Below are 26,041 nucleotides of genomic sequence, written 5' to 3' on the forward strand. Positions count from 1 at the left end.
TCTCATAATACTAGTAGGGTGAGAAATGATATGGAACAATTTAAAATAGCGTTATATAAGTTGCATAGCAACCAGGATATCTTAAACTTTGACATAAAGAGATTTAATTGATTTTCACTAAGTGCTGGGTTAAGTAGCTTCATTTTACAAATAGAAGAGACAGGAAAACTTCAGTTTCTGATTGGGAAATGATACAAAAAGGGGTATTTCAGACATTAAAAGCATAAAAAATTGGGCAGTGTTGCCTTTAGAGCAGTAAGCAGTGCATGTGACCATGTTATTGGGGCACCGTTTCCTGAATGCTGCACCAGCACATATAGGAGGTTGGGTGTAGAAGCCTTGGCAGCAGTTGCCAGTAAGAGCTCATGAATCGGCATTTCTTAACATGCTATTTGCGTGTTGGATTTCCCTGCTTATCTTGATAGTTTTAAATGGGTGAAAGCTCTAAATTATTAGGTCCATTGTTTTGTTTTGAAGTAGGACATTCACTGGAGATTGTCAATTAGATGGACTGTGTTATGGTGGGGAGAATGATTTACTGAGAGAATGAGGAAGCAGCCAGAGAGACTTCTTGTTGGAAGTTGATTCTCTTATTGGATGACTGCATATATTATATATTCTGGAATTTTCCTAAATTGATGCTAAAGTGATGCTAAAGTCAGGAGATCATCACTAATATATTTTTCTTTGTGGCAATGAGATGAAAGGTGGTTACCTCATTACATTATTTTTGTGCAATTTTTGAGTTTCTTAAGAAATGCAAAAGTCATTGGTGAAAATAGTTTAAGAATGAAAGAGAAAATAATATACAGAAGTTTTTTCAATATGAAGAGATATAGTTACTGATATAATCTTGGACAGCTTCTAAGTTTAGCCAGATAATATTTCAAAGTACAAAGGTTTTTGCGATAGATAATATTTCATTATTTGTTTACGTTTACCTGTTGATTTTTCCCTGCTGCATCTTTTGAGGATGTGAATTTAAATAGCCAGTTTAGAAGAACGTTAAAATTTACATTGTTCCTTTCGGGCTAAATGCTATCGTTGAATATCTGATTTCTTATAATTATAGGAGTGTTGTTGTCAGTCAAAATTTCTTCGTGGGGCTGGCCCTGTGGCTGAGTGGTTAAGTTCGCGCTCTCCACTTCGGCGGCCCAGGGTTTCGCCAGTTCGGTTTCTGGGCGCGGACGTGGCACCACTCATTAGGCCACGTTGAGGCAGCGTCCCACATGCCACAACTAGAAGGACCCACAACTAAAATACACACTATGTATTTGGGGGATTTGGGGAGAAAAAGCAGAAAAAAAAAAAAAGATTGGCAATAGATGTTAGCTCAGGTGCCAATCTTTAAAAAAAAAAATTTCTTCATGATTTGCTTGTCTTTCTTTACTTAGTGGTGATGATAAGATATATGTTAAATCTTAAGCTCTGCTAAATTAAAAATGTATGATTGGCAGAGGAAGTCTAAGTTGTTGAATGTTTCTGCATAGGGCGCTGTAAATAAAAGGCATCTTGGAGTATGGTTAGTACAGACCAAGTGGTAGTTGTTGAACATAAGTTCATTGAAAAAGAACATTGGATTAAAGTTTTGTATTAGTAGATTTATTAGTCATTCCACGCCAATACAAGTGTCTCTGTATTATCCATGGTAATGAGACAGTAGATGAAGAATGACATGGATAGTTGACATATACAAGTAATTGAAACTTCTTTTAGTGATCATTTTCAATTTTCTGAAGCACCAAACAACTTACCAGAAGTGGTAGTAAGTGGATTTCGTTACCTATTGAGTTAACTCTGATTTACCCTTTGATAATGACACACAGTCTAGGCATAATGTAGATAATTAAAATCTGTAAGTAACTCCAGCTCCTAGTGCTTATTTTCTAATTTCTATGGCAAAAGGTAGTTTACTGGAGCTGTTAATAAATAGCAGAATCAGAGAATTTGTATTTCACTGCTTCTTTTTGACCCTATTTTCTAGTAGGTGCTAATCAGAAATGCCAAAATGAAGACATCAGGGGAGAAGTAAGGGAATTTTGACCTATCCGTGAGAGTCTTCCTATCCAAACTTGGCTTTTCTGAGTGTTCTTGCTTTTTTCCATATTTATAAAGTCACAGATAATGATTATATGAGCTCATATCTCAAGCACAGAAATCAAACTTTCAAAGCCTCTTTAGATGTGACCAAAGCACCAAAGACTAGTTCTTTTTTGTTTGCTTTTCATTTCTATTAGTCTTCCTAATCCAATTAAATTAGAAAATCTGCTACAAAATTTTCTAAGTTTTTGTTTCCTGTCTATATTCCCATGTTCTACCATCTTGATAATTTTCAGTTCAAGATTTTTTTCTTGAAGACCAAACCAGTGATTAACTTCAAATGTTATTTCATGAGACGATCACCATTAGCACATTTGAGGTACACTGCTAGTTCATCAAGTTCTATGCAGAAATTAGGCCCAAAGTGATCCAAGGGGGTTAAAACTATAAAAGGCCATTGTATCTCAAATGTTTATGGTTTGGGCTTTTTTGTTCTTGTGAAAGGGAAAAGGTAGACCCATATACTTTTCTACTTTAAACTGCCTTATACAATTTTATTAAAATGTTTCTTCTGAGAAGTCAACAAATATTTAGGAATTCATCCTCATATGTATGCTTTCTTCAGTTTTGCGTAGGAGTTGTTAGGAACAACTTGATATCAGAAACTTGAATTCAGTTCGTGGTTCTGGCTCTTCCTAGGTTTGTGATCCTAAGTAAGTAATTTAACCACTCTACTCGTTAGTTTTCTCTTCTGCAGCGTGGCATAATAAAAATGCCAAATGCTTAGGGTTGCTGTAAGAACAAAATGAAATAATGTGGGTAAAGTGCCTCACAGAGTGATTGGCACCACCAGGTAAGAGTTCAGTAAATGCTCTAATTGGTAGTAGTTTTCTGTACACTACTGTCATCTCCTTTTTACTCTCCCTTCATCGTCAAGCTCTTTCTTCTCTGACTTCTGTCTTCACTTAGGGCTCTCTGCACATAGGACTCCAATTTGAAAATACTCATTTGTTTGTTTTTGTTTTTTGATATTGCTGCCACTTTAGCTACCAACATATTTTTCTCTTTTTTCTTTTTTTTTTGCTTTGTGTGGCCATTTTTCCCTTCCTATCCTTTCGTTAACCCTATTTAATCTGCTGTTTACCATGCCATTCTACTTTAATATTTCTCCCCAGGACTGGCAGTAATCAGAAGGCCAAATCCGTTGGTCCTTCCTGCATTGATTACTGCTTTCTTGGATTGCACTCTCCTACATATTCTCCTGCCTCTCTGACCCTTTGGTTTTGTTGCCTTTGCTAGGGACTGACTGACATATTCTCTCCCTTCCTCACCGTCTCCTTTCCTTCCTTTTCCATACCCTCTGTCATATGCTGATGGCTCCCAGATATTTATCAAGCCCTCAACTCTCCTGAGTGCCAGTCTCATATCTCCAGTTAGGCACTTTGGTGTTTATCATTTCAAAGTCAGTATGTCTAAAATGAGTCTCATCTTGTTGAAAAAAATTGGCTTCAATTTTGAACTTCCTATTTCTGTCAGTGTTTTTCTTTCTCACTACTGTCACCTTATCACCTAACATCTAAAATTTTAAAGTCAGGTTATAAGTGCTTAACCCATCCTCTTCTTCGCTTTCTTCCTAAACCAGTTTTAGTGTCATGACTCTCAAATGTGAAAATCCTTACTGCTACCCATCGCCACTGTTAATGATGGAAGGATGTCATACCTCATGGTTATATTGGAGGTAGAAAAAAAGATGAGATACAAACCCTCCTCTTGTACTACTTTATTTATTTATTTATTTTTGAGGAAGATTAGCCCTGAGCTAACATCTGCCACCAGTCCTCCTCTTTTTGCTGAGAAAGACTGACCCTGAGCTAACATCCTTGCCCATCTTCCTCTACTTTATATGTGGGACGCCTACCACAGCATGGCTTGATGAGCAGTGCCATGTCCGCACCTGGGATCCGAACTGGCGAACCCTGGGCCACTGAAGCGGAATGTGCGAACTTAACTGCTGCGCCAACGGGCCGGCCCTGTACTACTTTACTTTTTGATTGTCTGCCTCTGAACTGTGTGCTATACACATTCTCTTTCTTATTCCCAAATCTAGAATGTTCCCTACCTCCCTGCTTATGTGAATTCTGCCCAGGCCTGAAAGCCCAGCTCAAATCCCACCACTTCTCTAAAACTTTCCCTTCTCTGTCCCTTCAGTCTATACCGGTCTTTCCTGTGTTGGAACTCCCAGAGGAGTGTCCATACACTTATATGACCTCTGCAGTGTGTGACCTTATTGTGCTGGTTCAGTGTGTATGTATATAGATTCCAATATCTTCCAGCCTATGTTGTGAGTTCTTTAGCTTAGAAATTATAACTTAGATAATATCTTTCACTGTTTTTGGTAATATGTTGTTAGATGGAGGTAAATTTAAGGAAGCTGTTGACAATAGAAATGAATAAACTTCAATTTTGTGCATGAAATTAAAAATAGGAGAAGGTGCACCCAGACATCACAGGCAGAAAGAATTGGGAGCACAGTAGGTATGATGAAGAGTCAGACTTTTCCATATTGTTCTAACTGCCCTCATGCAAAAGAAACTCCCAATTATTTATATTTTATCAATAAGATCCAGTAATTCATAGTAATTGTCCATGTTTTTTTCATTTTAATTCACTTAGTTTTTTTTCTTAGATGAGAGGGATGACTTATTTTGGGTGGAAATAAAATTAGATACATGAGCTCAACATTCTTTTCCTAGCAGTAATGTTCTTAGAACATGCTGGGAAGCGTATGACTGGGAAATAAAGGCAGGTTGTTAGTGAGCTTTTCTACCACCCACCCCAGTTTGCTAGACTCCTTTTCTGTTCTTTGACTTCAACATCTTGCTCTGCATTTAATACTTTTTTATGTTAAGAATATGCCTATTACTTCCATTTTGAAAATTAGGCCAACATAATAAGTGTACCTGATTATTTCTAGCTTTGGATTAGTCTATAGAGCTTTAAAAAAAATCAATTAAATGGTTAGCATTTTCTGTAAGATTACCGAGATACTTAAAATTCCCCTTGTTCTCTTTAATAATTCTTCATGCATAGCTATACTAGCATAAGTACCTGTCTGTATATATGCTTTGGGGTTTTTTTTAAGTAAGTGTTTTGTTCATAAATTAGTGTCCTTGTTTGCTTACTTTTACTTTGTATTTTATATGAAACAAATGCAAATTTATTCACATTGCTAATATTTCATAGGTTTACTGCTTCTTCAGTTGTACTACTGACTTGGGCTGCTAAAATGAATTATTTTACTCTTTAAGATAGCAAAGAGTTTTTATTGGGTTTGTTTAAATTTTATTTCCACTACCCTCGTAACCATGAAGTGTGGAGGGGTAGGGGTGAGTTTATTGTTTTCAGTAACTTGTGTGATTTCTAGAAAACAAGGCATTTTCCTTGAAATTTCTTTTTAAATAAAGCCAAGATCCCAGCTCAAGGATCCCTTGATTTCTAGACAAGAAACCTTGAATGTTGCTTGTTTTGTTTTTTCTAAAACAAACCTTGGCACTGTATTACAGTAGTCTTGTTCACTTCATTCTTGCCCTTCTCTCATTGCTGCTATCCTCCTTTCTTTTGCTGTTGGTGGCGCAAGAAGCCAAGTAGAGCATGATAATGGAACATAGAGGATAACTAGGAAGGCATCTGCAAACATCTTTAGTCACTCACTTGGTGGGATGGCATTTGATGGTACTGAGGTTGTGCACTGATTCAGGAGAGGATTTTCCCAAAGGGCTACCTTAAGGTAAAAGAAATTTATCCTACTTTAGTAGCAGACATTGTTTGCTAGGAGAACCTACCACTGCCCTAGTCACGGGTGGAGCGGTGGGGGGCTGGGGAGGGAGATGTCTGTCTGTTGCCTTCACTTAGTCTCAGGATAAGTAAATCTGTACCAAAATAAAATAGCCAAGTATATCTGGATACTGATATTGATGTGGAAATCGCATTGCAGTGGTGGTAGCCCTACAAGTAATTTTGCAGTGAAATTTGATTCTTATTCTTGTTAGTGTGTGTGTTTGCATCTGTTCATGTTGATTTTGTGTAGTTTAATAATTTTAAGTCTGCTTCCTGAAAAAGAAAAGACCCTTTTGTGTATATATTAGTGTTGGAGTTTTTTTAGAGAAGCTCTTTTCTCATATTTAGAAATAGACATGGAGAAACATTAATTACAATGAATTTTAATATGGACATCTATCCAGCTGAAAATATATCATTAATGTGGGGCATTTTCTCAGTAACCGTTCTCTTAAAGGCCTGTACTGTTGTGTTACTATGTAGATTTTTACTGTAGCTAAGAAGTGAGCTTGGGAAATGTGAGTGAATATGTTTGTTCTTTGGAAGAGAAAGGGCAAGAGTGAGTAAATATTACATTGGCTTGTTTATTCCCTTTCTTCTTGCATAAACCCCTCTTCTAATGTGTTTAAAGTGGCTCACTAAAAATACTGGTTTTGAAAAATTGTTCAGTTTATTAAAGGAAATCCTACTATTGGTAGTTCTTACATAAAAATTCAGTATATCGGTATATTTTTATATTGATAGGAATCTACAAGAGATAGGTGATTCTTAAAAAACTGCAAACTTGACATTTTCTGATTGTGAAAGTAACATGAGTCCATTAGTAACCCTGTAAAATATAGAAAATTATTTTAAAAACCCCACAATTTCACAGTTGTAGGGAGAGCCATTGTTAACATTTTGCTGTATTTTTATGAATATACCTAAATGGCTTTATATTTATTTCTGATCATACTCTACATGCCTTTGTATTCAGCGTTTAAAAATTAGCATTATGTCCTAGACATTTTCTTATATTATATGACCTTTTTAAGGTAAATTTTATTTTTCTTAATTGGATTTGCAATAAAAGCAGAGACATCAAAATTACATCTAATTGTAAAGGCTAGATGTGATTAGAGATCTGAAGGTCCAACATTTTTCTTTGGGGTTTGAGAGAGGGTAGGAAATTGGACTACAATATTTGAGGATAGGAATAGGTAACAGATATTTTTCCTGTTCCCAACTCTGAACATTTTTAATTGAAAGAGAAAAAAATGTTTCCTAGGATTCTTAAAAAAATGCTTTTTAGTCAGCATATCATGATATATAAACTATATAATAACTTTATGAACAAAGTAAGGTATTTATAATGGATTATATTCCCAAACTAATAAAATTACTTTAGATCTGCAGGTGGCATTCTTTTAAAATATTTTATAATTGAATTATAAGAATTTTTCAAACCACTGTGGTTTTTCAAGCTACTGTGTTAAAATGAAGCTGTTGTTTTGCCCTCATGAAAGGTAAGAATAGCAATTAATATAATGTAAAAAAGCAAGTAAGCTTGAAAACACAAGCAAGGTATATGCCACAGTGACGTGCTAATGCAGTAAAAGTTATTTTTGTATGATGGAAATTTTCTTTTCTTTTCTTTTTTGGTGAGGAAGATTTGCCTGAGCTAATATCTGCTACCAATCTTCGTCTTCTTGTATGTGAGCCACCTCCATGGCATGGACACTGACAGATGAGTGGTGTAGGTCTGCCCCCAGGAACTGAACCCGGGTGGCTGAAGCAGAGCCCACTGAACTTAACTACTAGGCCACCAGGGCTGACCCATATAATGGAAATTTTAAATGTCAGATCAGTCTTGGTCTATGACTGTAAAAGTATTGAATCAGGATAGAAATTTAGGTATTATTTTAATTTAACAAAAAGTGTTTATCATAGGTCAGTTTGAGGCTAATAGTAGTATTTGGCTATAGTTTAAATGCAGAGTGAAGCATTTCACGTTATATTAAAAGAATATAAAGTCCTTTTTTTCTGTCAGCCTCAGGCACATTTCCAAAGTTTCCCTCAGATCCTAGAATCCTTGTGATAGTTACAAATCATTCTTTGATCGTCTGGAACATGCTAGGCATTCTGCTAGGTTGCAGAACCTCAAAGAAAGATGAGGCATTGGCTCTTTCCTTCAGCAGTTTATTATTTAGGGGTAGCTATAATACAATGTGGTAAGTGTGGTAATAGAGGTTGGGTACAAACTGCCACCAGAGCACGGGTAAAGGAAGCTCCAGGTGGGTCAGAGGAGATGTGGCTGGGCCTCGAAGAAAGAATAGTGAGTTTCCAGGTAGCGATGGTGTAGAAGGGCATTCCAGGCAGAGGAGATGGCTTAGGAAAGGAACAGGAACATTGAAATGTATTGCGTCTTGGAGAAAGAGGAGGGTCTGTTGGGTCTGAGGCACAGGCGAATATGAGGGGAGAAAGACAGTGGAAGAAGAGGAAGGATAACATGGGCCCAGAGTTTGAAAGTTTTAATGTGTCTTGTAGCCAGTTTTACTTCATCCCACAGATAAGAGGGAACCATCATATGTTTTTGAAAGAGCAGAGTGATTAAAGAAATTTCCTTTGCAATGAGTTATTTTTTAAGGAAGTTGGACATTTGGAATGCAAAGAAACAAAGGCAGAAAAACCGATTATGAAACAAGGCGGGCTGGAAATGAAGACCAGCATGTATTTATTGAGAACCAGTGCTAGGTACATCTCTAAAGCTATATCTCTATTTTGAGTGTGGATCAGTTAACAGTATAGGCAGGGTTAAAAATTTAGGCGTGCTGGTAAATTAATGATAAAGTGCTAGTGGAGCTTACCGTTATGAATTGATAATCACATAGACTCATGGAATGTTAGCATGAGAAGAGTCTTTCGTGATCATCCATTGTGTTGGCCTCTTTAAAGGAATTTTATGTGTGTGTGTGTGAGGAAGATTGGCCCTGAGTTAACATCTGTTGCCAGTCTTCCTCTTTTTTTCTCCCCAAAGCTCTAGTACATAGTTGTATATCCTAGCTCTAGGTCATTCTAGTTCTTCTGTGTGGGATGCTGCCGCAGCTTGGCTTGATGAGCAGTGCATAGGTCCGTGCCCAGGATCCAAACTGGCAAACCCTGGGCCACCAAAGCAGAGTGCATGAACTTAACCACTTGGCCACAGAGCTGGCCCCAGGAATTCTTTATTGTTTGTTTTTTCTTTTTGGTAAGGGAGAATGGCCCTGAGCTAACGTCTGTTGCCAGTCTTCCTCCTTTCTTCTTTTTTGTTTCTCCCCAAAGCCCCGGTACGTAGTTGTGTATCTTAGCTGCAAGTCCTTCTAGTTCTTCCTTGTGGGATGCCTCCACAGCATGACTTGATGAGTGGTGTGTGGGTTCATGCCCAGGATCTGAACTGGCAAACGCTGGGCTGCTAAAGTGGAAGGTACAAACTTAACCGCTACACCACCAGGCCAGCCCCAGAAATTTTGTAAAGAAAGCAGCATGATAGTAGTTGTATTTTTAGGTTAATCAGTTGAGAAAATACAAGATAAAAAGCAGTTATTAAAGGCATTGTTCAATGTTTTCTTTAATTGCAGAAGCATGTACATGTATTTGAAAAATAGTGGCACACACATGTGAGATATTTTGTCTACAGACAGTATATAGCATAGTATTTTAGAACTCAAACTCTAGAATGAGAACCAAGTTTGAATCAATCGCTTGTTATAGTTAACTATAACTTTAGACAAGTCACTGGCGCATCTGTACATCAGTTTTCTCATCTATAAAATGTGAGTAGTAATAGGACCTACTTCATAGATCTGTCGTAGGGATTATAATTGAGTTAATATATGTAAAGAGCCGGAAACAGTACCTAATGCATTGTAAGTGCTATTGAAAGTGTTTACTATTATGATGATGCTGCTGTCTTGTCTAAATCGTGCAATAAGTCAGAGACCTCCTCCTGATAAGTATTTCTTCCATTGTTCTTATATTCTTATTCTGATGAATGATTATTGGGGTCTTTGAATAGTATGTTATTGAAAAGATATTGTTATTTTTAGGAATTTGTGTTCGCAGTTTTATTTCACCCTCTTTGAGATCTCTGCCCACCTCCTGTCAACACATGCCTTAGAGTTATCTTTCTCACCTGTGGTTCCTGGAGAGAATTAAGTCCTAATTCCCTACAGAATCCTTTAAATATAGTGAGTTAACCTCTCTCCTCTGCATCTGCAATGGTAATAATAATGTACCATTCTTTGGAGAATGGGAAAATAGTCACTCAAATGCTTTTTCTGTGGTTCAGATGAGGAACCCCAATTGTCAGAGGACAAGTAAATCAAACCATCTTGGCTGCTGTGTTTCATAGTAGTAATGATAATGGCTGTGGCTGCTTTCATCTATCTCCCACAGTCTCCTTTGTATCTTTTTAAAATAGACTTTATTTTTCTAGAGCAGTTTTAGCTTCACAGCAAAATTAAGCAGAAGGTACAGAGATTTCCCATTGTATTTTTTTTTAATCTCTGTAGCCTTTATTATTAAGCATAAGGTCTGTCACCTAGATGAATAAATAAATATAGCATTTTCAAAATGGTTGGTGGTTTTTTGTTCTAAGAAATTCTTTCTTACAGTGGGATCTGTATTTTCTTCTATACATTTTAGAGTTTTGTCTTTCACATTTGGGTCTGTCATATGCCTGGAATTTGTTTTTCAGTTTGGTATGATTTAGAAACTTACTTCAGTTTTTTTTTTTCCTTTTTGCCATATGGGTTTGTCCAGCATTGTTTACTGAATAGTTAGTTCTCTTTTCCTCCAGTTAATTTTAATGTCATGTCTTCGCATCATTTTTTCTGTGTATGCCTACATCTGTGTCTGAATTCTCTTTTCTGTTTCTTTGATCGTTTTGTCTATCCTTGCATCAACACCAAACTGTCTTAATATTTTAGTTTTCCAATAATCTATAATATCTAGTAGGGTAAGTCCATTAACATTTTATAATGCTGTTTTTTCTCATTGTTCTTCCAAATATGTTTTAGAATCAGCTTGTCATGCCCCTTGAAAAACCTTGTTAGGATTTTCATTGAAATATATAGATTAATTAGGAGAGAGCTGACGTCTTTATGATGGCATTCATTGCTCACTGAATGTTTATATGGAGTACCTCTTGTATACTGGGAACTGGGAATACAGCAGTGAACAAAACTCAAATATCCATGGACTTGTGGAGCTTACATTGTAGTGGAAGGAAAGACTATAAACAAGAAGAAAAAAATTATATGCTCTGTTATTCATAATAGCCGAAAACTGGGAGCAATCTAAATGTCCATCAAATGTATATCCATACAGTGGAATACTACTCGGCAATAAAAAGTAACTATTTATACATGCAACAACACAGATGAATCTCAAAAATAGGTATAAGAAGCCACATGCAGTAGAATACGTGTTATATGATTCCATTTATGTGGAATTTCTACGAAAGGCAAAACTATAGCAACAGAAAGCAGGTCATTGGTTGCCTGGGGCTTGAAATGGCAATGAGGATTGATTGCAAAAGAGTATGAGGGAACTTTTTAGGTGATGGAAGTGTTCTAAAACTGGATTGTGGTGATCATTACACAACTATATAGATTTACTAAATCTTCAATTGTATACTTAGAATGGGCAAATTTTATGGTATCTAAGTTATACCTCAATAAAGCTGTTTAAAAGAATTCTTTTATGCCAACACAGATAAAGCTTGAAAACATGCTAAGTCACAAAGAAGCCAGTCACAAAATACCACATGTTGTATGATTCCATTTATGTAAAATATCCAGAACAGGGGCCAGGCCAGTGGCACAGTGGTTAAGTGCACACGTTCCGCTTCGGGGGCCCAGGGTTCACCGGTTCGGATCCCAGCTGCAGACATGGCACCACTTGGCAAGCCATGCTGTAGTAGGCATCCCACAAATAAAGTAGAGGAAGATGGGCACCGATGTTAGCTCAGGGCCAGTCTTCCTCAGCAAAAAAGAGGAGGATTTGCAGCAGATGTTAGCTCAGGGCTAATCTTCCTCAAAAAAAAAATCCAGAATGGACAAAGCTATAGAGATAGAAAGTAGATTGGTAGTTGCCTAGGTCTGAGGTGATCAAGAGGGAAATAGGGAGTGACTTGCTTATGGGTATGAAGTTTCTTTTTGGAGTGATGAAAACGTTCTAAAATTGTTGTGATGGTTGCACAACTTTCTAAATATACTAAAAACCATTGAATTGCATACCGTTTAAATGGGGGATTTTTATGGTATGTGAATTCTCTCAAAGCTGTTCTAGAAAATAAAATTATATGCTATATATGAAGGAGAATTAGGGGAGGGAGGTGGTGGGTGGTGGTGGTGAGGAAGGCCTCAATGAGAAGGTAACAATTGAACAAAGACTTGAAAGAGCTGAGGGGTTGAGCTGTCTGGATACCTGGAGAAGGAACTTTCTAGGAAGAGGGGATAATCAGTGAAAGATCCTGAGAAGGGAGTGTATCTGGCATGTTTGAGGAGCAGCAGTGAGGCCAGTGTGGCTGAAATAGAATGAGCAAGAGAGAAAGCAATAGGAGAAGAAGTTAGGAGATGGGATCATGTTAGGGCCACTGAAAGGAGTTTGGTTTTTACAATAAAGGAGATGGGAAGTCGCTGCAGAGTTTTGTGTAGAGGAGTGACATCTTCTGACATAGGTTTTTAACAGTGGCTGCTGTGCTGAAAATAAACTGAAAGGTAGCATGGATGGAAGCAGGGAAACCCATTAGAAGGCAGCAGTCTAGGAGAGAGAGAAAAGTGACTTGGACCAAGGTTGAAGAAAAAAGTGGTCAAATTCTGAATATATTTTGAAGGAAGAAGCAGCAAGATTTGCTTGACAGATTGGAGATGAGATGTGAGAGGAAGAAAAGAGTCAAAGAAGATCTGTATTTTTTGGCCAGAGAAGCTGAGAGGGGGAAGATGTAGGGGAAATGCCAGGAGTTCTGTTTTTGAGTGTTAGAGAAGCTCCTCAGACATTGAAGGAGAGATCTGAGTAAGCAAATTGGATTTCTAAATCTGGAGTGGAGGGAAGAAGTCCTCAAGTAAAGATTGTATTTAAAGCTGCGAGTCCTCCAGCCCACCAACACTGTACTTAGTAAGACTAGACTTTATTTCCCTCAAGATAAACTTTTAAAAATTGTTAACCTTCCCCTGCCTCCAAAGAGAATAAATACGTTAATTTTCTTCTATTTCAGGATCTTCAAGATGAAGTTCAAAGGGAGAATACTAATCTGCAAAAACTACAGGCGCAGAAACAGCAAGTACAGGAACTCCTTGATGGACTGGATGAGCAGAAAGCCCAGCTGGAGGAGCAACTCAAGGAAGTCAGAAAGAAATGTGCCGAGGAGGCCCAGCTGGTAAAGTCTGGCTGATGATTGCCGTCTGTGTCTATGCCTTAGTTGCTTTTCCTGACTTAAGATGGAAACATTCTCTGCTGCTTGTTGTCGTTAGGTGGCAGGTCTGGTCAACAGTTTGGGCACATGAAGGAAATGGAGCATGGTTCATCCAGAAATTACAGGCCCTCTTTAGGGGAAATAGGGCACTTAATGTGCTATTTTTCCAAATTTTAGTTGGAAGTACGGTATATCACGCCTTCTACTCTCCTCTAACTGTCCCCTAATTGCCCTTTTCTACCAAAAAATATGCATCGAAAAACACTAAAATAGTAAACTAAACAAATATAAAAATATTGCATTATGGAACATGTTAATGACATTTCTTTTTTTAATCCCCCTTTCTTCCAATTTACCTCCATATTACAGATCTCATCTCTGAAAGCTGAATTAACTAGTCAAGAATCGCAGATCTCCACTTATGAAGAAGAGCTGGCCAAAGCTAGGGAAGAGCTGAATCGCCTACAACAAGAGACGGCAGAACTGGAGGAGAGTGTGGAGTCAGGGAAGGCTCAGCTGGGACCTCTTCAGCAGCACCTGCAAGATTCACAGCAGGAAATCAGTTCAGTAAGTCTTTGTGGCAGCAAGAAATACACTCAAATGGGCTCTCATGTGTCCTTTTAGTAAATAATACTTCCTCAACTTTTCCTTCTTCTCCCTCTGCCTAGTTTATTATTCATTTTTTCAGTCATTTTATACAAAAATAGGTTTCTTGTCGCCTGTTGTGAGTTAAAACTATCATACACTTGTACATCTGATGATTATCATTGGAGTCATGGTTAAGAGTGTAGGCTTGGGGCCGGCCCCGTGGCCGAGTGGTTAAGTTCACGCACTCCGCTTCTGCCACCCAGGGTTTCGCTAGTTCAGATCCTGGGCGCGGGCATGACACCACTCGTTAGGCCATGCTGAGGCGGTGTCCCACATGCCACAACTAGAAGGACTCACAACTAAATTATACAACTATGTACTGGGGGGATTTGGGGAGAAAAAGCAGAAGGAAAAAAAAAAGTGTGGGCTTTATAGTTAGATGGTTTAGGTTTAAGTGCTGGCTCTGCCACTTACTGCCTGAATTATCTTAGTATCAGATTCCTCATCTTTGAAAGTGGAGCGTGAACAGCACCCTACCTCCTAGTGCTGCTGCAGGGATTAAATGAGGCAAAACCTGTGAGACATTTTAGCATAGTTTGGTATATAAATGCTCAGTAAGTAATGCTTATTTTTATAAATAATAATGTGATGTCTTCCTTTCTGTGTTCTAATCCTAAAAGTAATTTTGCTCATGAAAAACTTTATTTTTTTTAATTAGGAAATTGTTCTTTATACAGATAAATGTGCAGTATTGTGGTGGGTCCAGAGGATAGATTCTTTGCTTTGTTATTTCTAGGCTTTCCTAAATGGAGAATAATATTTTGTAGAATGATGGTTAGATAGAAGCAAAGAGATCATGTAGTCCATTCCTTTCATTTTGAATTTGAATAGACTGAAGCAAAGGAAGGTTAAGTAACTTGCCTATGGTTACATACCCTTTTTTTTTTATTAATTTTTTTTGAGGAAGATTTGCCCTGAGCTAACGTCTACTGACAATCTTCCTCTTTTTGCTGAGGAAGACTGGCCCTGAGTTAACATCTGCACCCATCTTCCTCTACTTTATATGTGGGATGCCTACCACAGCATGGCTTGACAAGTAGTGTGTAGGTCTGCACACGGGATCCGACCTGGTGAACCCTGGGCCACGGAAGCAGAACGTGTGAACTTAACCACTGTGCCACTGGGCTGGCCCCATTATGTACCCTTTAAAAGAGCCACAGCCTAGAATCCAGTTCTTCTCAAACCTAGTCCAGTGTTCTCAGTTAATTATTATATATAATGAAGTCCTTCCCCTCGATATGCTTCCTTCCTCCCTCTTGTGTAGCAGATGAATACCTACTCACTCATCTTGCAAGACGTAGCTTAACTTCTTATTTCTGTATGGCATTTTTTGAATGCGGCCTTTATTGGACTCTATACTTCTGTTCTAGCAACAGTAACGTTTTTCCTTGTACATTTGTTTATGTGTCTACCTCCCTCAGCCAACTGAGCTTTTTGGTCTAGGAACTTCAACATTTTTTTTATCTCTATCATTTAGCGCAGGTTCCTGTGCAGGTGTAGAGCTACTCAATAAACACATAACCCAAAAGAAAGTTATCCTAGTGGGAATGCTACCAGATGAATGGATATTCTTTAACATAGTTTTCTTCTTTGAATTTTTAAGAAAACTGTATTTTTTGAGGTATAGTTTACATACCATAAAATTCACAGGTTTTAAGGGTACAGTTCAGTGATTTTCAGTAAATTTAGAGTTGTTCAAACATCACAATTCAGTTTTAGAACATTTCTAAGACTCCCAAAAGATCCATTGTGCCCATTAGTAGTCAGTCCCTACTCCTACCCCTAGGTAACTACTAATATGCTGTCTGTTTCTATAAGCTTGCCTTTTCTGAGCACTTCATGTAGATGAACTCAGACACTATGTAGTCTTTCTAATGTGGTTTCTTTCACTTAAGGCAATATTTTGAGGCTCATCCATTTTGTAGCATATATTAACATTATGTTACATTCTATGTTTATAAAGTATTCTGTTTATTCATTCACCAGTTAATGGGGATTTGGATTCTTTCTACTTGTTGGTTATTATGAATACCACTATGAACATTTACATACAATTCTTTATGTGGATTTATGTTTTCATTTCTCTTGGTTATATTTAACTTTTTTGAATTTTAAATTCCAAACTGTTTTCCAAAGTGGCTGGACCATTTTACATTCCCTCTAGCAATATAAGAGGGTTCCAGTCTCTCGTCATTCTTACCAGCACTTTTCTTGTTTGTCTTTTCACCTGTAGTCATTCTAATAGGTGTAAAGTGGTATCTCATAGCATTTTTGATGTGCATTTCTCTAATGACTAGTGATGTTGAACATCTTTTCATGTGCTTGTTAGCCATGTGTATCCTCTTGTATGAAATGTCTGTCTTTTGCCCATTTTTAAAAATTGGGTTGTCTTATTATTATTAAATTACAAGAGTTTTTAAAAAATATATTCTGGGTGTAAGTCCTTTATCAGATATTTGATTTGCAAATAATTTCTCCCAATCTCTGGCTTGTCTTTTCCTTTTCTTTTCTTTGACTTTTTTTGAAAGGGCACTTCTTTCAAAGGAAGGAGTATAAATGAGAAAGTAGAAAGGACTCTGGGTATTATAAATTATCACAGAGAAATTAAAACAGTGTTTGAGAGCTAGGAAAATAGCCTCAGCAAACTATACTACCAAGTATGTTTGGTATCCTTGTGTCTTATCTCCAAACCTTGAGAATAAACGTACCGATTTCTTATATTTGACTCAGTGACTTATGTGTCTTTCCCACAGAGGGCAGTATATTCCCATGGGTCTATAAACATGAAAGTCCAATTGTAAATTAAACAGAGACTTTTATTGCTCTTTAAAGCTCTAAATTATAGCTTTTCTGCAAAAAGGAATAACTAAAGAAAATTTTTCTGACTTGCTGAATCTTCATCTTTACTTTTTATCATGTATTTGCAGCAAGGAAAAAAGCAAAGAACCTCTGACACTATGTTTATACAATGTATACTACTTTTATTCAAGTATTCATGGCATTCTAATAGTTATTGCACTTCTCTTGCACAATTTGCAAAGAGCTTGTGTTAGTTGCTTGGTTTATTTTTCTGTATCCTCTTAAGTTTACACAGAGACTAAGGAAGAACACAGGCTTAGTGACAGGTGTGTGAGAGAGCCAGACACAAGAAACCCTAGTTTTGTTCAAGATTCTGTTGATTATCTCAGAAACAACTTTAAGGGACAAACTGTCCTAAATAGAACTATTTGATAGGCAAGTATTTCTACTTACTGCTTCACCTCTATGATGGGTATTATTTTAGTGTTAAGCTTTTAAAATTTAGATTGCAGGATTGTACAGATACTGAAATTGATTTAACGGTCATGATAAAAAAAATTTTTAATGAAATAAGAGAAAATAGGAAACATCAGAGTGCATTATATACAGTAAGGATAAATATTACTTCATGAAACTTGTTTCACCACTGTGCATGTATGTGTGTGTATAATTATATATATGCATGTGTGTGTCTTTATTATATGTGTGTGTTGATGTATACACACACACATACAGAGGCACATCCAAATATATACATTATATATATTTACTGGGTTAGGATGTAAAATCTGTTTCTTTTCTATAGATTATAGTAAAAAAAAATGTTTTCAAGCCACAGCTCTATAGCTCTAAGAATATATAAGGCATATGCTCTGTTACAAATGTGTAGTATTTTTGGATTGTTAGTTTGAATTCTAAATACACTGCAGTTTGGTAGATATATATGCTTACTGATACCCACTGTTTAAATTTATAAGCACAATACTTGTGTTCATTCAGTGAACATATATTGAGGACTTATAGGGTACAGCATTGTGCTGGATGTTGGAAATAACAAAGTTGATAACAAAAGCTGTGGTCCCTACCCTCAAAGAGCTCAAGGTCTTTAACTTTTTAAAAACGGAGTGAATTAGTGGAAAAGGAACAGAGGAAAACTTAATTGTTATAATAGTGAAAAATGCAGTGTGCTAGGGAAGCACTTTTACATGCATTATCCACCATTTCCATGCATTGACTTTTTCCATTTTACACTGTTCTTTTTGTTTCACATAACAATAATCTGTGGAGATAGTTCTTATTCCCTTTATGGATTAAGAAATGGAGGCTAGGAGAGGTTACTTTGACTAAGATTACCTAACTAGAAGATGACAGAGCTACATTTACATCTCTCTCTCTCAATCCAGTATAGCGTCATTTCCCCAGGTTATAACCCTAAAAAGACCTATGATAAATTACAGATTCCAAATTAAGCAACTTAAAAACCTTGTGGGGAAAATAAGATTAGGGAAACAGAGCCTTGATTTATGAAATGTCAATAGGTAATTTTTATGTTTGCTGAAAACAAAAAACACAGCATGCTAATAAAAGGGAATTCCAATGTAATTAAAAATATGTATTTTATGAAAAATGAGAACTATTCAGTAAAATTCCATTTATTATTCTTTTTCACTGGAAACATTTTATCATTCTGCCTTCTCTTCAGTTTCTTTGAGATATTTGTAAATTTGTTTTTCTTTATTATAGCTGTTGGTATAAATAAGCATTTTTTTCCTCCATCTGATTCCCAACATTTTTCTTTTTATATATATTACAGTTTATTGAATCCTGCCTTCTGTGTCCCACTATTGTCCCAAGAGTATAAAGCCACTTGGATATTGGGATCAAAAAAACTTTGAGTGTTCTGGCTGGCCCCATGGCCGAGTGGTTAAGTTTGCGTGCTCCGCTGCAGGTGGCCCAGTGTTTCATCAGTTCAAATCCTGGGTGCGGACATGGCACCGCTTGTCAAACCACGCTGGGGTGGCACCCCACATTCCACAACTAGAAGGACCCACAACTAAGAACGTACAACTATGTACCGGGGGGCTTTGGGGAGAAAAAGGAAAAAAATAAAATCTAAAAAAAAAAAAAACCAAACAAACAAAAACTTTGTTCTTTATTTAACGTTTGGTATAGCTTAGATTTAGTGGACACTTCCTAGGGCTCTAGTCCATTAATAAATAATGCCAGAGCATAGGTCACTAGCTCATTTTACCTTCTCTTTACTCCTCAACTTCCTTTATCTCTCCTAAAGCTTCATCACAAAATCTTCTCTTGCTTTGTCACTTTGCTGTTTTTTCCCCAATACCCTGACCCTTTTTCTTAATTATACCCTAAGGGACTGCCAGTATACAGATAATTGAATTAAAATTCTTGGAGCTTTCAAAAGATGTACAAAAGCAAATCCATGTATACTGGGATGGATTACTGAAATCTTTTCTGTGAGTCATGCTGCGTTCCCAGAGGATTCTCCTTAATGGAAGCAAATTTATCCACGATCAAGTCTAACGGTATAGCCATTTTTATGTTGCCTGTCTTTCTAGTAATAAATCCTGTTTTGTATGTCTGCTTTGTGTTGACAGATGCAAATGAAACTGATGGAAATGAAAGAACTGGAAAACCATAATAATCAATTAAATTGGTGCAGTAGCCCACACAGTATTCTTGTAAATGGCGCTACAGATTATTGCAGCCTCAGCACCAGCAGCAGTGAAACAGCCAACCTTAATGAGCACGCTGAAGGCCACACCAACCTAGAGTCTGAGCCCATCCACCAGGAGTCTCCAGTGAGTCGAATAGTGCCATAACCTTCATAATCAACTGCAGTGAGCAGCCATTGAAGAATTTTAAGCAAGAAGTGGCAGGATTACATTTACCTTTTAGAAAATGGATTAGAGAGTGGAACTAGACACATAGAGACATGTTAAGAGACTATTGGAATGGTCTCTGTGAGAGTTGTTTTAGCCTAAGCTTAAGTGGTAACAGGCGGGATGATGAGAAGAATACAAGTTTCAGGGATATCAAAGATATAAAATTAAAAGACATGATTTTATTTAGGCAGTGCAGTCTTGATACATTATACAATATTCTTTTAAGCACAAAAGGCAAATTGCTAGGTTATCCTTCAAAGACACAGGGTGATAGGAAATGAGGATTTCCTCTGCCACTTCTTAAGCCTTTATTACCTACAGGGCTAAATCCAGAAAGTAATGGGAAGCCATGGAAGGATTTTTAACCTGAAGAGTCATGATCACATTCACATTTTAGATCTATTACTTTGGCTTCCGTAAGGAGGCTAGATGGGAAGGGCACATATTGCAGGCAGGGAGGCAATTGGAAGGTTACTACAGTAATCTGGACCAGAAATGATACTGTAAATAGATGACAGTGACAGTGGGGATGGAGAAGAAGGGAAGGATTTGAGAAAGAGGTAGGAGGTAGGCTCAGCATGACTTGGAGGCTAACTGAGGGAATGACCAAAGGGAAGTGGTTAAAGATGACCTGGATTTTCCAGCCTCAGTGACCTCAATGCTGGGTGATAGCATTTTTCTAAGAAAAATTTTAGAACTCTTATGTTCTGCTTGTCTTTTTTTATTTTTTAGTAATTTTTGGTTATCCTTTGTCAGTTTTCTCTGCCAGGTAGAAAATACAATGTTAGTCCATGTAGCGTTAATATTTTGTAGGCAAGAAGTAGTCCTGAAATACCACCTTCTGGTGTGACTGATGAAAATGAAGTGGTGACTGCAGCTGTTAATGAAAAAGTTTGTCCTGAATTTAACAGTGACAGACATTCGAAAGAGGTAAAAATAATTTTGTATGTCAATGTTCCTATCACTGGTTTCCCTAGATGGGTTATTCTATTTCAAGCTAAGGAAAGAGAAAAATGTGTTATGTGGACTTTATGACTACAGAAATATGTGTTATAATACTATCATTTGATTTTTCAAAGCTTGTTATTTTATTTTAAAATGTTACGTTTTGAAACTTTGTTTCCTAAAACAATATTTTTTAATTTAAAATTATTTTTAGGAAGATCCATTTAATGTAGAATCAAGTTCACTGACAGATCCCGTTGCAGATACAAACTTGGATTTTTTCCAATCTGATCCTTTTGTTGGCAGTAAGTACTCTTATATTTGCAAAAAGAGAATTTTTTTTTTCATTTTTTTTTTATTGAGTTATTGATAGGTTACAGTCTTGTGAAATTTCAATTGTACATTAATGTTTATCAGTCATGTTGTAGGTGCACCACTTCACCCTTTGTGCCCACCCCCCACCCCACCTTTCCCCTGGTATCCACTAAACTGTTCTTGGTCCATAGTTTTAAATTCCTCATATGAGTGGAGTCATACACAGATTATCTTTCTCTTGCTGGCTTATTTCACTCAACATAATTCTCTCAAGGTCCATCCGTGTTATTGCAAATGGAATGATTTTGTTCTGTTTTGCAGCTGAGTAGTATTCCATTGTATATATGTACCACATCTTCTTTATCCATTCGTCTGTTGATGGGCACTTAGGTTGCTTCCACGTCTTGGCTATTGTAAACAGTGCTGCAATAAACATTGGGGTGCACAGGACTTTTGGGATTGCTGACTTCAGGCTCTTTGGATAGATACCCAGTAGTGGGATGGCTGGATCGTATGGTAGTTCTATTTTTAGTTTTTTGAGGAATCTCCATACTGTTTTCCATAGTGGCTGCACCAGTTTGCATTCCCACCAGCAGTGTATGAGGGTTCCTTTTTCTACGCAACCTCTCCAACATTTATTGCTATTAGTTTTAGATATTTTTGTCATTCTAACGGGTGTAAGGTGATATCTTAGTGTAGTTTTGATTTGCATTTCCCTGATGATCAGCGATGATGAGCATCTTTTCATGTGCCTATTGGCCATCAGTATATCTTCTTTGGAGAAATGTCTGTTCATGTCTCCAGCCCATTGCAAAAAGAGAATTTTTAATATATAAATTGTATAAGAATTAAGGCTTCTGTTTTGAGAGCCTACTTGTTATAACAAAAGTAGAGTGGAGTTGCTAGTATTTGTCCTCTTCAGGCAACTAAATCCTGGGACTCAGCCTTTGATTATGTCTTAGGAGCCCCTGATTAAGGATATGTTTCTTCTTCAGAATAAGGACCATAAGAAAGGTATTAGGGACCAGAAGAGGAGATTGGGCCCTCTTAAGTCAACCAGCAATTATTTACTTAAAAGTACCAATACCATGGTTTTGAAACAGTGAAAGTCAGAGTATTTCTCTGGTCCCTGCCCTTAAACTGCCTACGGTCTTATTGAAGAAATGTAATTTAGTAAGTTAAAATATCTGATGTCAGTGTAAACTGTGTTAAATATCACTTGTGTCAAAGCTCTTTTTGCATTTTTTTATTTACAAAATCAATTTGTGAAACTGATAAGTCAGTTTATATCAGTTTTAAAGATGGGAAACTGAGGCACATAGATAAAATAACTTGCTTAGAGTCATGGCAGAAATGAGTCTAGATATTAGAACTCTTTTTTAAAAAATCTTTATTGAGATATATAAAGTGTTAAAAGATATATTAAATTGTACACGTACATCACATGTATATCACAGAGTTGTATAATCACCAAAATCTAATTTTAGAATGTTTTTTATCACCCCATAAAGCAACTCCATACCAATTAGAAGTCACTTCCCATTCTCCTAACCTGTAGCTCTAGGCAACCATTAATCTACTTTCTGTTTCTGTAGATTTGCCTATTTATGGAATTATACAGTATGTTATCTTTTACATCTGGCTTCTTTCACTTGCTATAATATTTTCAAGATTCACTTGTGTTGTATGTTTTCTTACTTCATTCCTTTTTATTGATGAATAATATTCCATTGGATGGATATTTCACATTTTACTTACTCATTGGTTGAGGGACATCTGGGTTGTTTCCACTTTTTTGGCTGTTGTGAATAATGTTGCTATGAACATTTATGTACAAGTTTTTGCGTGGATATATGTTTTTCTTTCTCCTGATTATATATCAGTTCATACGGTAACTCTGTGTTTATCATTTGAGGGACACCAGACTGTTTTTCAAAGTGTTTGTACCACTTACATTCCTACCAGAAGTGTATGTGGGTTGCAGATTCTCCTTATCCTCACCAACACTTGTCATCTATCCTTTTGGTGGTAGCCATCCTAGTGGGTATGAGGTAGTATCTCACTGTGAGTTTGATTGGTATTTCTCTAATGACTAACGTTGTTGAGCATCTTTCTATGTGCTTTTTGGCCATTCATATATTCTTTGAAGAAATGTTTATTCAAATAATTTGCCCACTTTTTAATTGGGAAGTCTGACTTGTTATTTTTGACTTGTAAGAGTTTTTTACATGTTCTGAATACAAGACCCCTATCAAATATATGATTTGCAAATATTTTCTTGTATTTTGTGTTGTTTTAATTTTGATGAAGTCCAGTTTATCTGTTTTTTCTTTTGTCACTGCGCTTTTGATGTCACATCTAAAATCCAAAGTCGTGAAGATTTGCCGTTATGGTTTCTTCTGAGTTTAGTAGTTTTAGCTGTTACATTTAGATCTTTGATCCATTTTGAATTACTTTTGGTATATGGTGTGAGATAGGGGTCCAACTTTATTTTTATTCTTTTGCATATAGATATCCAGTTTTCCCAGCACCATTTGTTGAAAAGACTGTTCTTTCCCTTTTGAATTTTCTTAGCACTCTCGTCAAAAATCAAATGACCATAAATGGAAGGGTGTGTTTCAGACTCTTCAATTCTGTAAGAGTTTTTTTTTTACTTCAGTGAGTCTCAGCATCTTTCGTTTCTGAAGTGGTGATGGTAATACCCATCCATTACTCTTGTGAAGGGTAGAGATTTTTGTTAGTAAAATTCTTGCTCTTGTGCTTGTCTTTTCCCTTCCATCTGGAACCTCAGATTGTGATCAAAGGGTAAGTATAATTAAATTTTGACTCAAATTAAATGTTGCCTCTTTTATGAGGTGTGTTGATGTTCTGTCTTTATTCTTTATTATTTAAGTATTTCCTGGAGGTAGATGACATTCATTGTTTCATATGCTTTGATAGAGTTAGTGAAACAAACTTTGCTCTGAGAAACTTTGCTTTTGTTTTAAAGTTACCCTTTCAGTAATGGTGTCACAGCAGTGAATATTGTTATTTTGATTTCTGCTTATTTATTTTATCACAGGTGATCCTTTCAAAGATGATCCTTTTGGGAAAATTGGTTAGTATACTTTTGGAAAAATTAGTCACTATATTATTGAGGTCCATGTAGTTTTAGTCTGGTTCTGCTTAATTATAAACTTTTGTTGTATTTAGGAATGAGAGATCACAGTTGGGTAGTTACAGGAAATGGACTACCTTTTTATTCAGTTTTGAAACTGATCTAAGGCCCCACTTGATGTTGTATGTGGTATTTTCAGAAAGTGGTAGATTCTTGTGAATTTGCTTTGTAAACTGTCAGTTTTACTCTTTTAAAAACGACGTTAGTGTTTATACTTTGATGCTTTTAATAATATTTAGACTGATTTCTCCTTGTTAGCCAAGGATTAAATGAGTATAACGATCTACACTACTTCAGGGTTTAGAACTTCTGTTTTCCTAAGCTTACAGCCTATTCATATGAATGAGGGAAAAGGAAACATCTTAAAGAATTACTATATGTCAGACTTTTTAAGATACTCTTTCTCTGGAATTTTTGTGTTAGAATAAAGCAAATCTTGTGTACCATTTAGTTATGCTTCCCAAACCAGTTCCAAACTATTGACCATTTCCCTTCAGCTCAGGGAGAGAAATACAATTAGAACTTTTTGTTGTTGTTTCCTTAGTTGTGATAGCATGGAATAAGGGTTTTAAAATGGGACCCCATGGCGCTGGCCCCATGGCCGAGTGGTTAAGTTTGCGTGCTCCACTTTGGCGGCCTGGAGTTTTGCTGGTTTGGATCCTGGGTGCAGACATGGCACTGCTCGTCAGACCACACTGAGGCGGCGTCCCACATGCCACAACTAGAAGGACCCACAACTAAAATATATAACTATGTACTGCGGGATTTGGGGAGAAAAAAATAATTTTTTTAAATTAAAATGGGACCCCTTGAAATTATATGCTAATTAAAAAAAAATAAGTTTATTAGGTGAAAGACTCTGTATCTTTTATCAAAGCCACAAAGGAATCTGTGATCCCCACCCAAAATTAGAATTACCAGCTTAGAGGAATTATTAAACCTAGCACACAGGTAACATTTGAGTAGTAAGTGTTGGAATTATTGATTTGCTTTGGGTTAACGATGACCAAGTAGGAAAGAATGTTCATTAAAACCATTTAGGGCCAGCCACGGTGGCTTAGTGGTTAAGTTGGATGTGCTCCGCTTCAGCGCCCCAGGTTTGGATCCCAGGTGTGGATCTACGCGACTCGTCTGTCAGTGGCCATGCTGTGACAGTGGCTCACATACAAAAAGAAAAAAAAAGAGGCCAGCCCCAGTGGCGTAGTGGTTAAGTTTGGTTTGCTCTGATTTGTTGGCCCGGGGTCAGTTCCTAGGCATAGACCTAAACCACCTGCCTGTCAGTGGCCTTGCTCTGGCAGCAGCTCACATACAAAAAAAAAAAAAAGAGGAAAATTGGCAGCGGATGTTAGCTCAGGGTGAATCTTCCTCAACAAGAACAAAAAGACCTATGTAACTAGGTGCAACTGTCTCTACTTTTTTTATGATTAATAGTCATAATAAAAGCACCTTAGATTCTGCAGGAGTTCAAGATGTCTTTTAATTGAGGCAGTTATGCCTTCAGGTGACAGGAAATTTAGTGTAATAGTTAATAGTCTCTTATGTTTGTGCTGTATTTTCTTAGATCCGTTTGGAGGTGATCCTTTCAAAGGTTCAGATCCATTTGCATCTGACTGTTTCTTCAAGCAGTCTTCTACTGATCCTTTTGCCACTTCAAGTACTGACCCTTTCTGTGCAACCAGCGATAGCAGTAATACATCGGTAAGTGGGAGGGTGAAATGGATAACAAGTGTCCTAACTGAGTTTCTTGAAGTAAACAGTGATGGAAGAATCCTCTTTTAGATTACTTCTAATGGGCCATATAGAAATTTCGGCCTCCTGTGGCCCATCTAGATTTTGATTCAGACTGATGTTTCACAGTTGACTGGAATAACTTATCCAGAAAGCCAGCTCATCCTTCAGAAGACCAAATGTCTCATTGGTGAGATTTAAAATAAATTATTGGAAATCCGTAAATGAATC

General features: G+C 36.9%; 1 protein-coding gene across 6 annotated transcripts in view; it reads left to right on the top strand.

The window, feature by feature from the left end:
- EPS15 (epidermal growth factor receptor pathway substrate 15) overlaps window positions 1–26,041 on the top strand; it is a 129,597-nt gene that overhangs the window by 80,998 nt on the left and 22,558 nt on the right. For all 6 annotated transcript variants that reach the window (XM_023630074.2, XM_023630082.2, XM_023630059.2 and 3 more), the window contains exons 14-20: window positions 13,115–13,276; window positions 13,682–13,879; window positions 19,378–19,581; window positions 20,479–20,595; window positions 20,825–20,915; window positions 23,987–24,022; window positions 25,644–25,780. In XM_023630074.2, the coding sequence (XP_023485842.1) occupies window positions 13,115–13,276; window positions 13,682–13,879; window positions 19,378–19,581; window positions 20,479–20,595; window positions 20,825–20,915; window positions 23,987–24,022; window positions 25,644–25,780 (945 nt within the window). The remainder of the gene's footprint in view (window positions 1–13,114; window positions 13,277–13,681; window positions 13,880–19,377; window positions 19,582–20,478; window positions 20,596–20,824; window positions 20,916–23,986; window positions 24,023–25,643; window positions 25,781–26,041) is intronic.

Source organism: Equus caballus, chromosome 2 (assembly GCF_041296265.1).
Source record: "Equus caballus isolate H_3958 breed thoroughbred chromosome 2, TB-T2T, whole genome shotgun sequence".
In the NCBI taxonomy this organism is placed as follows: domain Eukaryota; kingdom Metazoa; phylum Chordata; class Mammalia; order Perissodactyla; family Equidae; genus Equus; species Equus caballus.